The 13,213-nt window shown below is 43.8% G+C and overlaps 3 protein-coding genes across 3 annotated transcripts; all 3 read left to right on the forward strand.

Moving 5' to 3' along the window:
• The first annotated feature begins 115 nt into the window (after positions 1–115).
• BCIN_05g02360 (hypothetical protein) lies at positions 116–2,159 on the forward strand. The gene is made up of 3 exons (XM_001560031.2): positions 116–418; positions 482–608; positions 870–2,159. The coding sequence occupies exons 1-3, from the start codon at positions 229–231 to the stop codon at positions 1,795–1,797; spliced, it is 1,245 nt and encodes a 414-aa protein (XP_001560081.2). The 5' UTR covers positions 116–228; the 3' UTR covers positions 1,798–2,159.
• A 4,110-nt stretch (positions 2,160–6,269) lies between these two features.
• BCIN_05g02370 (hypothetical protein) lies at positions 6,270–7,898 on the forward strand. Its single transcript, XM_024692899.1, has 3 exons — positions 6,270–6,703; positions 6,757–7,331; positions 7,418–7,898. Exons 1-3 carry the CDS (start codon positions 6,695–6,697, stop codon positions 7,506–7,508), a joined length of 675 nt encoding a protein of 224 aa, XP_024548681.1. The 5' UTR covers positions 6,270–6,694; the 3' UTR covers positions 7,509–7,898.
• A 438-nt stretch (positions 7,899–8,336) lies between these two features.
• BCIN_05g02380 (hypothetical protein) lies at positions 8,337–8,700 on the forward strand. The gene is made up of 2 exons (XM_024692900.1): positions 8,337–8,358; positions 8,418–8,700. The coding sequence occupies exons 1-2, from the start codon at positions 8,347–8,349 to the stop codon at positions 8,652–8,654; spliced, it is 249 nt and encodes an 82-aa protein (XP_024548682.1). The 5' UTR covers positions 8,337–8,346; the 3' UTR covers positions 8,655–8,700.
• The last annotated feature ends 4,513 nt before the right edge of the window (positions 8,701–13,213 follow it).

Raw genomic sequence — 13,213 nt, forward strand, 5'->3', positions numbered from 1 at the left:
AAATTAACTCAATTTGAGTAATAATCTCATATTCCATCGCGGTCTAAGCCCAAAACAGCATCAACATTTTACTCACTTACTGAGCAGTCTCCATAACATAAATTCACGTCGCGTCGCGCATTCCCTCCTCCCTCCCTCATCTCTTCTCTTTTTATTTTTCTTTTTATTTATTTCCCAAAATAAAAACTTCCATCAAACGCATCGATATCATTCCGAAACCCCTCTTGAATGCTTCGTTCTATTTCAAATTCTCTCAATCCTCTGTTCGGAAGTCCAAGAAAATCGACAATCGAAGATCGTTTTGAGGGAGAGGAAGGTCGAAAATTCACCATGTCTTCCCCAAATGATATTACTCTTGCTGAGTTCAACCAAACGTTGGCAAGATATCCGGATCTCCTCAACAAGTATGCAAAAGACGGTAAGCTCGTTCTTTCCTTGATCGTGCACGAAAGAATGCGTTGTTGATTTAAGATTTATTTAGCAAAGGAAGGTGTTACTCCGCTTCAAGAGCTTGACAGGTTCAGATATGTTGAGGCGCCAGCAAAGTTTAAGGATGGTTCACACACTTTCTCGATCGAAGATATCACGAAGTTGGTTGATTGGAAACTGTGAGTTGATTCTCTTCACGTCCTTTGCTTTGTTTTCATTTGTTTTCTTTTTTCGTGAGTTTTTGTTTGTCGATTGGTAGGTGGAGAAGAAGAGCCCGCGTTTCGAGATCTGAAGCTCGGCTTTCCGGAGGTCTTTCACTTTCCCACCCTCGTCGCAAAAAATTGAGAAAAAATATTTCATCTTATTTTTATTATTTCTTCGTCTCGAAAGTTACGATGGAATGTCATTTGAATTAATTTCGATACTAATTTTCTACGTAGTCGACATGGTGCCTACCGTCCAGGTTTCTTGAAGAAGGTTGGCAAGAACTCAGATGAGCTTGTCGAGGCTGCTACCAAGGATGCTTTCGACTATTACAAGACCAATCCAACAGACATTGGCGTTGTCATCAACAAACTCAAGGATCCACTAATGGGAATTGGACCGGCTACTGCCTCCCTCATCCTCTCTGTCCGCTATCCCGATCAGGTGACATTCTTCAGTGATGAATGCTTCAAATGGCTCGTCAATGATGGAGAACATAAACCAACACCAAAATACAATGTTGCCGAGTTTGAGAAAATCCACGCCGCCGCTAAATCCTTGACCACTCGTCTCCGTGTCAATCCTCTTCAAATTGAGAAGGTTGCTTTCGTCATTATCAAAGAAAGTGAGCCAGTTCTCGTCCCAAGGGAGAAGCCCGCCCCCAGTGGCCGTGGTCGAGGTCGTCCAGCAAAGCCTGATAGTGAGAAGAAAATCAAGGTTCCTTCCGGGCGTGGGCGTGGCCGACCTTCCAGTGGTATTGTCAAGCCCAAGCCTACACCAAGAGTTCCAAAACCTCCCAAGGAACCAAAAGCCCCGAAGGAACCCAAGCCTGCCAAAGAACCTAAAGCACCAAAAGAGCCTAAGCCTGCCAAAGAGCCCAAAGCTGCTAAGACTCCTAAGTCCCCAAAGGAAAAGGCTGTCGTTGAAAAGAAAACTCCAGGAAAGAGAGGAAGACCCGCAAAGGTGCCTGCTGCTGAAGGTGATGTTGACGAAAAGCCTGCGGCTACACCAAGCTCAGGTAAGAAGAGAGGAAGACCCGCCAAGGAAAAAACTAGCGATACTCCAGCATCGGCTACCCCTGCTAGCAAGAAGAGAAAGGCATCTGATGATGCTGGTACCCCAAGCTCTGCCGGCCGTGGTCGCCCCAAGAAGGTCAAGGCTTGATTTGATTCATTATCGTGGAGTATGATTGTTCAGGAGGTCTTTTGGTACCGGCTAGTTGATTTTCTTGGAAAATTCGTGTCTATGCAGGTATTCTTCCAGGCCCTTCAGCAAGCTTTGCATTGCTATTTGTTCTTTGCAAAAAATGGACATATGGAGCAGTAATGGTGTTGGGTCTCGCGCTGAGCTTTTGATTTTTGCTTATTATGGGCGTTGATAAGGAGATATGAACGGGATGGATGGGATGGATAAATTTGTTCTGGTTTCTCTTTGGCTCGGGCTTGTATGATAACACAATCTGGAAAGAATATCAAGTGTTTGACAATGAAATGTTTCTTCTTGCCTTCTTTTCGAATTAATTCGTATTGTTGAATGCGTGTATTTGCCGTGCCAATTACCCGGTTCGATGTGACTGAAACTATGGCATGTCGAGTTCGCAGACTGGCATCTCTAGCTAGGACGATATGAACATATATTTCACTCGGGGCTCAGCCTCTGCAAACATTAATACACGTCATCTTGTCGCCCACACAACACGAAGGGGGAATTCAATGGTGATATTCTAAACACCAGCAGCATACGACATAAATGCAAACCCAAGTTTTATCTCGACGAGACTCGAATACAATACATCATTTCTAACAAAGCTGTTTCGTCCATCCTCTTTCAATATAAGCACAAAAATAGCCCAGCAACTTCAAACGATTCATACGATGCAATTCACTACTGAAATCTCATACTGAGAGTTCCATTTATGTTTGCAATGGCTTTGAGAACTTGTGTTGCATGTTGTGTCGTCTTATAGGGAATGAGAGATATGCGTATTGTTGCACGTCGTAAAGTTGGGTGGCGGTGGTGTTGTATGGGTTGGGTTGGGATTTACACGCATACTTTGGTTCTGCTTACCGCGGATGGTGATGGAGTTAAGCAGCGAGCTTCTGAGATCGATGATATCGCGGGATGAGTAGTATGCCGTTAAAGGTTGAAGATTTGGCGGGATAAAGCTGTCTGTTAGAATTTAGGGATTGTAATAACCTTACCTACTACATATTCAATGAACATAACTTCTGAAGGACTCGGTTTAGATGCATCCTTTCCATCCGTATCTTTAGATTTCAACCAATGATAAATAATTCCTAGTTTAAGCCTGCTGACCTTACTAACATGTTCAGTTATCTAATCGTGCTTTGACTTGAGATGTGCAACAAAACGCTCAGGAGGTCTTGTTCGGAAAATTCCAAGATGTTGATTTGATCGGGTGAGCGGATCTCATTGGAGGGCAAGCGATGGATGGATGGTGTTGAGGGAAGAACAAATTGAAGGCTAAACTGGAAGGATATGGTATCTCGACGCTTTGACAAGCGAGGGGGGGGGGAGAACGTGAGGTTTCGGATTGAAGTGGTGTGGTGTTTCGATGAGATGAAGCGCTCTTTACAGTGTGAGCATTATCTACCTACTTAGAAATATTGCTCTTACTAGAAATCTAATATTAATACTCTCTAATACTATTCGGATTAGTGCTCGGTAAACTCACCGATAGGGATAACATCTAAGGTGGTGTCATCTCGTTTCATTAGCTCCAAGTCAAGTTCATTACTATTCTTTGTCAACTCAGTATCGAAATCCTATCGCCGATAAATTTTTATTTCACATTTTAGTCTTGATCCTCGCTCTTTACTCAATGCGGTATCCAGGACCCTGCTCTGAATGAACTCACGCTCTAAATTAAGCAAGCGCTTCCCCACATCTATTTATATCCGCAGTTTCCAACCCCAAATCTCACTTCCCATGACGGCCAAACGAATGGACACCAATCATTGAATCTCGCCCATCACGAAATGTCACACCTCTCCTCGCTCTCCACCAAACAATTCTTTCGCGATCAACAATCCTTAGACAATTACACCGTCAGCCTATACCGCAAATCTAATCTCGAGATGCCTTTTGTTGCACGTCGCATTCTGCTCGCGAATTTCCTATTGCGTTCGAGAAATGCACGATTGGCTCTGAGGAGATGAGAGAGGAGCCACAGAATTCATAGACCGAGATAAGCTGCGATCTTTATTGGATAGTATGATACGAAGGACTGCGAAAGAGGGCCAGAACTGGGGTCTACCGAATCTGAAATGTGCAACGTCATCGCCAGCATTTGAAGCCTGTAACTTACGGGTGCTTTCAACTACCAGTGCACATGGATGATCTCCCGAGATTTTACCTCCCCCCGATATTCGTACAATACAAGGATAAGTATGAAATGGAACTCCTATTCGTCGATGTATACGAGGCGCGTATACACACGGACTTGCAAGCGCCTTGTCTGATATATGTCTTGAAGGATGTTGGGACTTTGAATGATTGTGTCTATACTCGGTTAGCCTAGATTGTACTGATGAATATTGGCCAATTAATTGTCTGCTCACTCCTCTCTGTATGTAGCGAGTCCCTTTTGTTGCGTTCCTCCTGGTGTTGTCTGTGCTCCGGTTGGTTGTACCATTGCTTCGAAAGTATCTTGTTGCAGATCTCATCTTCTATACTGGGTTCTTAATCGCTGCTTGAATCTTGTTATGTTTCCAAGTGGATGATGTTCTGTATGCATGTGCGTCAACTCTCGAGGTTACTAACGACTCCAATTATGTGTTTGCGAATCTCAGCTCGAGCACGAAGCTTCCAGATATAATCTGACAGGTTCCTTGGTTCTCTGTCGGTATAAGTTTTGACAACGTTTTCGAGATTTCATGTCATTTTGCTATTCCGCATCTATCTTACCACCAGACATTGCCACATCGATCTCGTCCATGGGTAAGTCTATTTCTTTGGGTATCCCCGACTAGAAAATGCTAAACTCTCTCCTGATTCTACCTTCAGACGGTCCATAGATCTAACGCATATCCGTGAAGTCTTTTACTAGATACGCCCTCTGCCGTACTTCGCAAAAGCACCTTTGCGCAATATTGAAGTCCCACCCGTACCGCATTCGCTTAAACAGTTGATTGCGCGCCTAATTGCAATTGTGAGATCTCTCCACGAGGTCACCATTTCGGTCTCGGTTCTCCGATGTACTGATTATATAAATAGTTTTACTAAGGGCTTATGTTGGTCTCCCTTATCTCTTGGGATATTACGTACAGTTATTGGTTCTGGCGTCCTCACGATTTTTGCCTGGTCTTCGTCCGACCTGCAAAATCAATCATCATAAGTCTATGTATCCGTATCAGGTAGAGAAAAAAGATCACTTGAAGTATATGGTAGTATGGGTTTTCCGCTTTAGAATTAGTCCATGTTGTGTATCAATCTTATCGAACTACAGCTACTGAAGCCTGTTGCTAAGCTAAGGCATATTGTAGTCGACCTGGAGAACATCTTGCTCTGTTGCATGTCATAACAGGCGCGCGTCTAGAGTGGTTGGCTATATGGATCACACTCGAGTAGGTCAAGAAAAGGCTTTTGACATAATAGCTTACTATAATTACTCATTTTAGGCCAAAATTGGGTAGGCCCAACTTCTTCTGAGACACAAATACATTTATGTTGCATGTCTGTGTTAGGCAGCGAGCATAGAGTTGTAGTATCCTACAATTAATGGGGTCTTTTCGAGCTTCTGTTACCCCTGCTACTGATGTAGACATGCAACAAATGTATTCTTGAGCACTTGAATGGGATCGAAGAGTTGGGATCACCCGCAGCATGTAAGTCTCAGCATGAAAACAGTTTATCTGGAGCAAGTTTCTCTGGACTATAGCTTTCACGTGATACTGTCAAGGTGTGTAACGAATGTTTTGCATACAGAGTTCTCGAGTTATAGGATTGGTCATGGGCTTGAAGATAAGTTGCTGTTAAATATGTCAATCGTACTACGGAATGACATGACACCAAAAGATTGCGAGACGATTGTAGTACTGACCCTGAGATCTTTTGTCCCAACTAGCACCTGGAGCTGCTTGTTAGGCGTTTTTTACACATTCAAGACAAGTACTATCTTACCAAGCTTTATGGTCAAGTAAAATTTGGCAAGAAAACATGAATTTTTTGCCCTACAGACGAGGACTTCCACAAGTAGAGAGTAACGTCCTTATTGAATTTAGATTAGCTACTTGGAAGTTATGTGTATTGTATAATGTACACTATCAAAACAATCTGCTCATTGATTCTAGCCTAAACTCAAAATTCCGTTTCTGTTTCTTGTTCCAATCTCTTGTATGTGCTGCATCACACCTTCCACGTGCCGTTGAGTTATTTTAACCTTTGCCAAAGCACTTTAGAACAAACGGGGAACCTTTGACTCACAAGAAGACCCAAGTGAAGTTTCCTTGGCTTGAAGATTCTCAAGGTTTCTAGCGTGCAGAAAGAAAAGGTGCGATGAATTCTAAAGTATATACTGCACTACTATGCACCTCTTAGGAATTGAATCCACCTGCCTTTAGGAACGTATCTCCATTCAACACTTCCTTATTTGTAAGTTAGTTTGGGGCTTTCAAGAAGTCTGGTGTTCATTTACCATGATTGAAGGAAACAATTTACCATAATTTTTTTTATATGCATCATCCAATGTCATTAGCAGATACAATCCACTTTCCAATACTCAGTTGCATCACTTTACATTATTATTACACCCAATTGAGCTAGTAACTAAGCTAGTTGTCGATTCTGTTCGTAGACATAGAAGGACTTCTAAGCTAATATAAAAGCTCCCATCCATCCCCATGAACTCATTCTCCACTAAATCTTTCAAAGCCAGATCCTTTGATATCCCAGGAAATCACCTGAAGCAGTTAGCAACTGGGTCACTTTCCAATCTCTCTATCATACTATAATACCTGCCTTCAATCATTTCCGCTTATCTTTTGGTGCAGACATTACCAAAGCAAAGACAATTTCTCTACTCCTGAGATTATCAGTAAACATGCCTGATGTCAGTAGCACCTGATATTCTCTCATGCGATTCTTTACTTACGTAAATTACAGTCTTTCTTGCAGCCTACCTCACCTCAGGCAGCCAATTGGACAAACAACACACAAACAGATAGCAACGAAGATCCAAGTCAAGTCCAATGCTCCCTTTGTCAAGAGTCTCAGGATATACAATTGAACTTTGCATTTCCTTGCGGTTGTGTGTATTGCAGCACTTGCCTCCGAGGACGCTTCACTCGCGCGATAGAGGATGAGTCTATGTTTCCTGTCAGTTGCTGCTTGGATGTCGACGATCTCACATTGGCTTATCATTTATTGTCTCCGGAAATCATTCGCGACTATGAAGACAAGAAAATCGAATACGAATCCGAAGATCGTATGTATTGCTCCAACAAATTTTGCTCTGCTTTTATCGCCCAGGAACGTATCAAAGGACATCAAGCTTTCTGTAAAAAGTCGGCATGTGGTATGGTCACGTGTACAAGGTGTAAGAGCGAATGGCACGATGGAGAATGTTCTCGCGACTATGATAAAGAGCTAGTTCTTGCCGAAGCCCAGAGACAAGGCTGGAAACAATGTGGGAATTGTGGTACCTTGATCGAATATGCTGCTGGGTGTCCCAAAATGATGTAAGTCCTCGATGTTTCCTCTCACTCTCTGTCTCGCTTCCCATAGTCTTGCTTCCCATAGTCGTAAACTAATTACCACATTCTAGATGCCTATGTGGCTTTAAATTCTGCTTTTACTGCACCTTGGCACTGGAAGATTGTCTCTGCCACGGTGGCTATGAAGACGACGGTACATAGGAGGATCTACTTAAGAAGTCATAGAGATAGACTCGATATCATCAATAGGATCGTGGAGGTACAGTCCGTTGTGGTTTACATGGATGAGATGTATGATGAGAGGGCTTGGTGGGGGGGTACCTGGAGTTGTGGAAAATTGCACTTCGTGGTTAAAGCGTTGGCTAGGATTTGAAAAGCCCATTGATGGAGTGGACGCACATCCCAATTCTTTATTAGCATACTATATGTAGGAGGTACGAAACTACAAAGCGTTATGTAAGCAAATGGTTAATGCATCGAAAACACTCGAGTAAATTTCCTAATTTGGAACAACAACCTCAGAACAAAAGTGGGACACATAGACAAGAAGAGCCAGAAAAATGAACAAAAAAAAAAGCAAAAGGATAGGCAGAAAGGTATCTACGTACAGTTGATTCAACAATATAGATGAACGTTGTGAATGTTGTGTGCCTAAGCCACGAGGAGACCTCGAAGTTGTCGGAGAGAACGACCGGTAAGTTTAACAATATAGATGAACGCTATGCCCTCAAGCAGATAGATCAGGCCATTCCGCTAAGTGTCGGAGACGAAGGAAACAGCATTATTGGGAGATAAGTATACCAAAAGTGGTCCCGAAAAATGCTTGCTTAGTATATCATTTTGATATTCACCTCACAACATTCACCGGCGACGTCTCTTATTGGCTTCGTGACAAGAACGCGTCGCTGGTAGATACTACGAGGCCGTAGTATAAAGTCGCGCGATTGAATTTAGCTTTCAAATCTCGCGATAGCAACAATAGCAGTTTGCTTACCAATTTCAACCCTACTAAATTACCTCACCATTCAACCATATCAAAATGAACACTGCAGTCAGTGATTTTTATTCTCTGTGCCGTGAGATGGGCCACCATCCTCAGGCGTTTATCAGGCTCAGCAACTAGCCAAAGAACCGCGTTGCCCTAGTGGTTACAAGGCAGCCAAGATTGCTTTGGCTAGAAAGGCTACGCATTATCTCAGTGGTACCCACGTTCAGGTCACAGCAGCAGCTGACCTCAGGGCCGATTTCATTCTGAGACGTCCTGAAGGACAAACAATGGAGTGGCATGAAGCGGTGAGGTTATTTACGGAGAGATTATCCAAAAGATTGAATGAAGGCAGTAGTTAGACGGTGTTACGTGTTTCTGGTCTTAAATATCTAGATGTATAAACCATTAGAGCGGAAATAGCTAATAACCTGCAAACTCTTGGACAACGTTCGAATTCGATTATTCAATTTGATTTTGGAAGGAAAGTTTGAGGGAAGGTGCATCGAACTAATCTATTTTGGTATTCTTCTTATTCTCAAGCGAGAAGAGCAGATCTTTCGTACCTGCTTTCAATAATGCACTTTCCCGACTTCAACCACTCGATCACAACTCTATATTTCTCTACATTGGTTTCGACTGCGCGTATCTCTCGGTCGGGCATCTCAGATAGAACGAGTCCATTGCCTAACCTCTCCCTTCCATGATGTTACTTCTTAGCTTCGACTTCTAGCCAGTAGTGACGTGTATTCAGCTTCTTCTTCTGAAATCACTTCTTATTAGTTCTATCGAGCTAACTATTAACTGATTGTTATAGCGAGCTACTGCTCAGCTTCTGCATTCCATACATCTCTTCTTGGCTTCGGGCTTATATATCATGGATCTATTCGAATTCCCCAACTTCAAGTTTCGATTCAAAAAAGCCAACGGTGTCTTATTCATGCTGTGCTTTCAATACCTCTTAACCTTTCAAGAACTATGACCTCTCCTTATTATCTTCCGCTGCTTCCATCTCTTTTTGACTTCAGCTTTCTGGTGATCGAGCAGCTTGTCTTGTTTGTGTGCCATGAAGCACGTGCGTGTTACACACGTGATTTGTACTCTTCATGGATGTTATCCAGTGCACTGCTCACCATTCGATCTAGTCTAGATCTGCAGTTTAGTGTCAGCAAAGAATTTGATATCTGTATGTGCTACTATCTTGGCATAACATGGCCGATTGTGCACAGATCCTCCTCGCTCAATGAAGCACTATGAAAGAAGGATACCAGCTTAGGCTGCCATGATGAGAAGCTGCCATGACGAGAAGAACTACTCACACGATACCGTGCCCCTTTCTTCGTTCCCAATCCGTACTCGTCTCGCGTTGCTATGCCAGTGTGCAGGACGCGCAATAATTCAGCATCATAGCTTCTCCAGCCCCTTTTCAATATTTCCCCATGCACGTAACCGCCTCAGCTGCAAACTTCTGCAAAGGCCCATATTTCTCATTTAAAACGATTCCTTCGTCTAAAGCACCTGCACATATACAGTGAGGTCTTTCACCTCCCTTGACGTTTCAGATACCAACAGCATATAGATACCAGCCCTCCACTTTCCAACAACACGAACTCTCATGTTGAAGGTCGAAGGATTCTGATACTCCACTCCCCATCTCCCCGCGATCACCTGAATCCTTCTCCTTTATCGGAGGATCGGAGACGTATCATATCATGATCATCAATGTCAATCCGATCACATGCTTCATGTCGAACCCAGACTTCCAGGTTTTTCGGATTCGCAATCCGTCGATCGCGAGCATCCCACGCTTCTTATCCATTCTTCACCCCTTGATCATACATCTCCGTGGCAAAATGCTATCTACAGCATCCAATGAATTGAAGCATGAAGGCGGCGATCCCTTGAATATCTATGCCTCGGTTCCTATCCGACATGCACATCAATCTATGGACTTTTGAACATTGACGCCGTTGACGCCTTAATCTGATGGATCTACAAAACATCGTTAACCGAACTAAGAGGCAGCAACCACTCAAAAGTCTTGAATTACTGGCTTCAATATCCTATGGCCGCCCTTACCTTTTGGCCAAAAGGCATCTCCAACTCTCACCCCACCGGCCGTACGGCATGACCCCGGTCTCATTACACACCCAATCACAATACATTAAATCTTGCATTTGTCTCTCTGCATTTTGTCCGGCACTTGCTTCAATCTAGACTCCACTGCATTTTGCGTCCCCGCCCAATTAGTGATATTCCCAGTCCGCTCCGCCCCACTACAAACCCCTGGTTCAAAGACTCGGACCACCAACCAACCACTGAGCAGATCCAAAATTAACCTTTATATCCTCCCCTGTCCCTGTCGCTCAGGTCACACTATCTGGCCTCTTTCCAGGTAAATCTCCTCGCGTGCAGACTCGCTGCAGTTGCTTTGTTTGCCTTATGGACGGTGGAGCTATTTCTTAGTGCGCTTCCAAGGACCAGGATGGCAGGTTCATTGATCATGCGACTACCATGCGCTATTAAATTCCCAACCAGAGAGAGAATTTCCACTAGCACAGCCATGATACAACCTACAGACAGACCTTAAGTTACACCAGAGTACCGGCCCTGGGTCAATGTATTATTGACCCTCCATGTTGGCGCCTAAAGCTTTGACAATCTATGCGTGTGAATGTTGTTCAGCATGAAGAAGAAAGACCCTTAATTTATGTCAAACCTTATGAACTCGAAGAACCCTGAGCTTTGAGATGTTAAAGTGCAAAATAAGGAAATTGTGAATTAAAACCGATGACTCTAATGTTAAGGATGATGCCCAAGCTAAGCGAGAAAGCAAGTAAGGATTTTCATCAGGAATCTATGGGGCGGAAAAACAATTCCCGACAGAGACCCACAAGCACATGCGTGTGCTTCAAGAGGACGCAAAGGATCCTTTTGTTCTAGAAAAGGAATGGAAGGGAGAAAAAGCCCTAAAAGCTAGGGCAAACCTAGCTAAAACTTCAAGTGTAGGAGGAATCGATCAGGGCTAACCTAACTAACCTTTTCTTCAACACACTTCCATTGACCACTCGCAAAAGCTCTTTTGCTTGAGATTCTGCATGCATGTTCCTTTCAAACAAGACAAACTACTGTACTCCTTCTACTCGCGTGCGCCAAGTGTCTCAATTTCTTCTGGAAGGTTGCATGGAAGGCCGCATGTCGTGTTGAACATGTGCTTATTCCTTCGTCTCCTTTGTATATGTACATACCCGATTAATTTATTCACACCGCCTCTTCATTTCCACAGCTCTTCATGTACGAGTCCTTCGACATTTTGGAAGTTGGAACACCATTAATGCATTAGGATCAGGATTCCCTCGAACAAGCTGCATGCAACATTTCGGGTGAGAAAGAGCAAGGAAATGCCACGCGAGGAAATCTTTCACAATGGATCTACGCCATCACCTACAGATAAATTGCAGCGTGAAAGTTTACCTGTGATGAGCACCAGTAATATGCAATGCAATGTAATGTCATGTCATGTCATGTACGGCGATATATTATATGCACATGCCTGCAGGTGATATAAATCTCGTAACGTAACAGAGATCATTTTGGGATATCCATCGCCAATCTCCAGCCCCAACGACAAAAAATTTCAGCAGTGCGTAGCCTGCGCAGCGGAAATCATAAAATAAACAGCGTAAATTACCTATAACTTAAGATTTACATGAGATTCATTCCCAGCACCAATGCTCCATAGTTGCCAGGGATGTTAGTCACAAAATCGGGGAGTTCCGCTCTGTGCGCCAGCGGTTCATTACTCAATCCTAACTTTATATACTGGACCTGCTCATTTAGCCTGACTGGTCGAGCGTGCCTGCTACCGAAAGATTCCAGTTGGTATAGCCTACCGAAACGCCTTTACCGAGACTAATCGTCTACAACTTCCTGGTTTGGCAGTGGACGGTTCGGGCTTTAGGACTTTGTGATCCAAAACGTGTGGAAAGGATGTTCGGCTACAGCACTCACTAGCTCTTGTGGGCACGTAATCAAAATGAACCACAACCGTTGGATTTCCAATCTTGGCTTACGGGATGAGAGGCAACACTAGAGTCTAGAATGGTAACCGGATGGAGAATTACAGTAAAGAAGCGATGCATTTACATTTTGAGACCATTTTTTGTGGGAATTTGCCGTTCGTTTCTCGAGGGTATTTCCCGAGACGAAATTGGAGTTAGAGTCTTTGCATGTGTTTTAGAAGCATGGCTTCGGGCCGTCCGATGACATCAATTACATAAGTGGTCTCGGAAAGCCATCTGTTTTCGGGAGCGCGGCGTGGATTTCCACGTGTGATTTGGGGCCTGCCGAAGTGGCAGTTCAGCACGGTAATGAATCAAGCCTCTGGTGTGACGATTCACGAATGGTGTGTATATTGGTTTCAAACCTTCAAAGGACTAACGGAGATTGGATGTGAATACGGATCGAGTGGAAGAGGAAGACTGGAAGAGGAAGTGCACGAATGCTATTCGCCACCTTAGTGCTATGTGTTCTAAGATTTAAACGTCTTTATTAATACGAACACACGATGATATTTCACAGCCGAGCCAGTTCGCAGTGTGTCAACACGACTGGGTACTTGGATGTATCCAGAAGATGCTGAATAAAACAATCAATGCAGGGTCCTGCACCACACCAGGGGTTTCCTTTCATCTCTCTCCAACAACTCACTCGCCATCCGTTCACCGTTGTTCCCAAAAGAGAAATCCCAACCTTACGAGCGGAACGTAGTTTTCCACTCCTCTCCTCCCCTCCCCATCATGGAAGAAAGATCTTCCATGCTTCACTGTCACTACCCTGACACACACACACATCCCACCTTTAATACTCTAACTACCGCCGCACCGCTTTTAACTCTGCAGCATGGACCAAACGTTGAACG

Source organism: Botrytis cinerea, chromosome 5 (assembly GCF_000143535.2).
Source record: "Botrytis cinerea B05.10 chromosome 5, complete sequence".
NCBI lineage: Eukaryota > Fungi > Ascomycota > Leotiomycetes > Helotiales > Sclerotiniaceae > Botrytis > Botrytis cinerea.

Bases quoted from the DNA above. Each gene is read 5' to 3' on its own strand.
- BCIN_05g02360 (XM_001560031.2), top strand. From the start codon at position 229: ATGCTTCGTTCTATTTCAAATTCTCTCAATCCTCTGTTCGGAAGTCCA. The intron at 419-481 runs GTAAGCTCGTTC...AGATTTATTTAG, and splicing joins CAACAAGTATGCAAAAGACG to CAAAGGAAGGTGTTACTCCG. The intron at 609-869 runs GTGAGTTGATTC...TTTTCTACGTAG, and splicing joins AAGTTGGTTGATTGGAAACT to TCGACATGGTGCCTACCGTC.
- BCIN_05g02370 (XM_024692899.1), top strand. The intron at 7,332-7,417 runs GTAAGTCCTCGA...ACCACATTCTAG, and splicing joins GCTGGGTGTCCCAAAATGAT to ATGCCTATGTGGCTTTAAAT.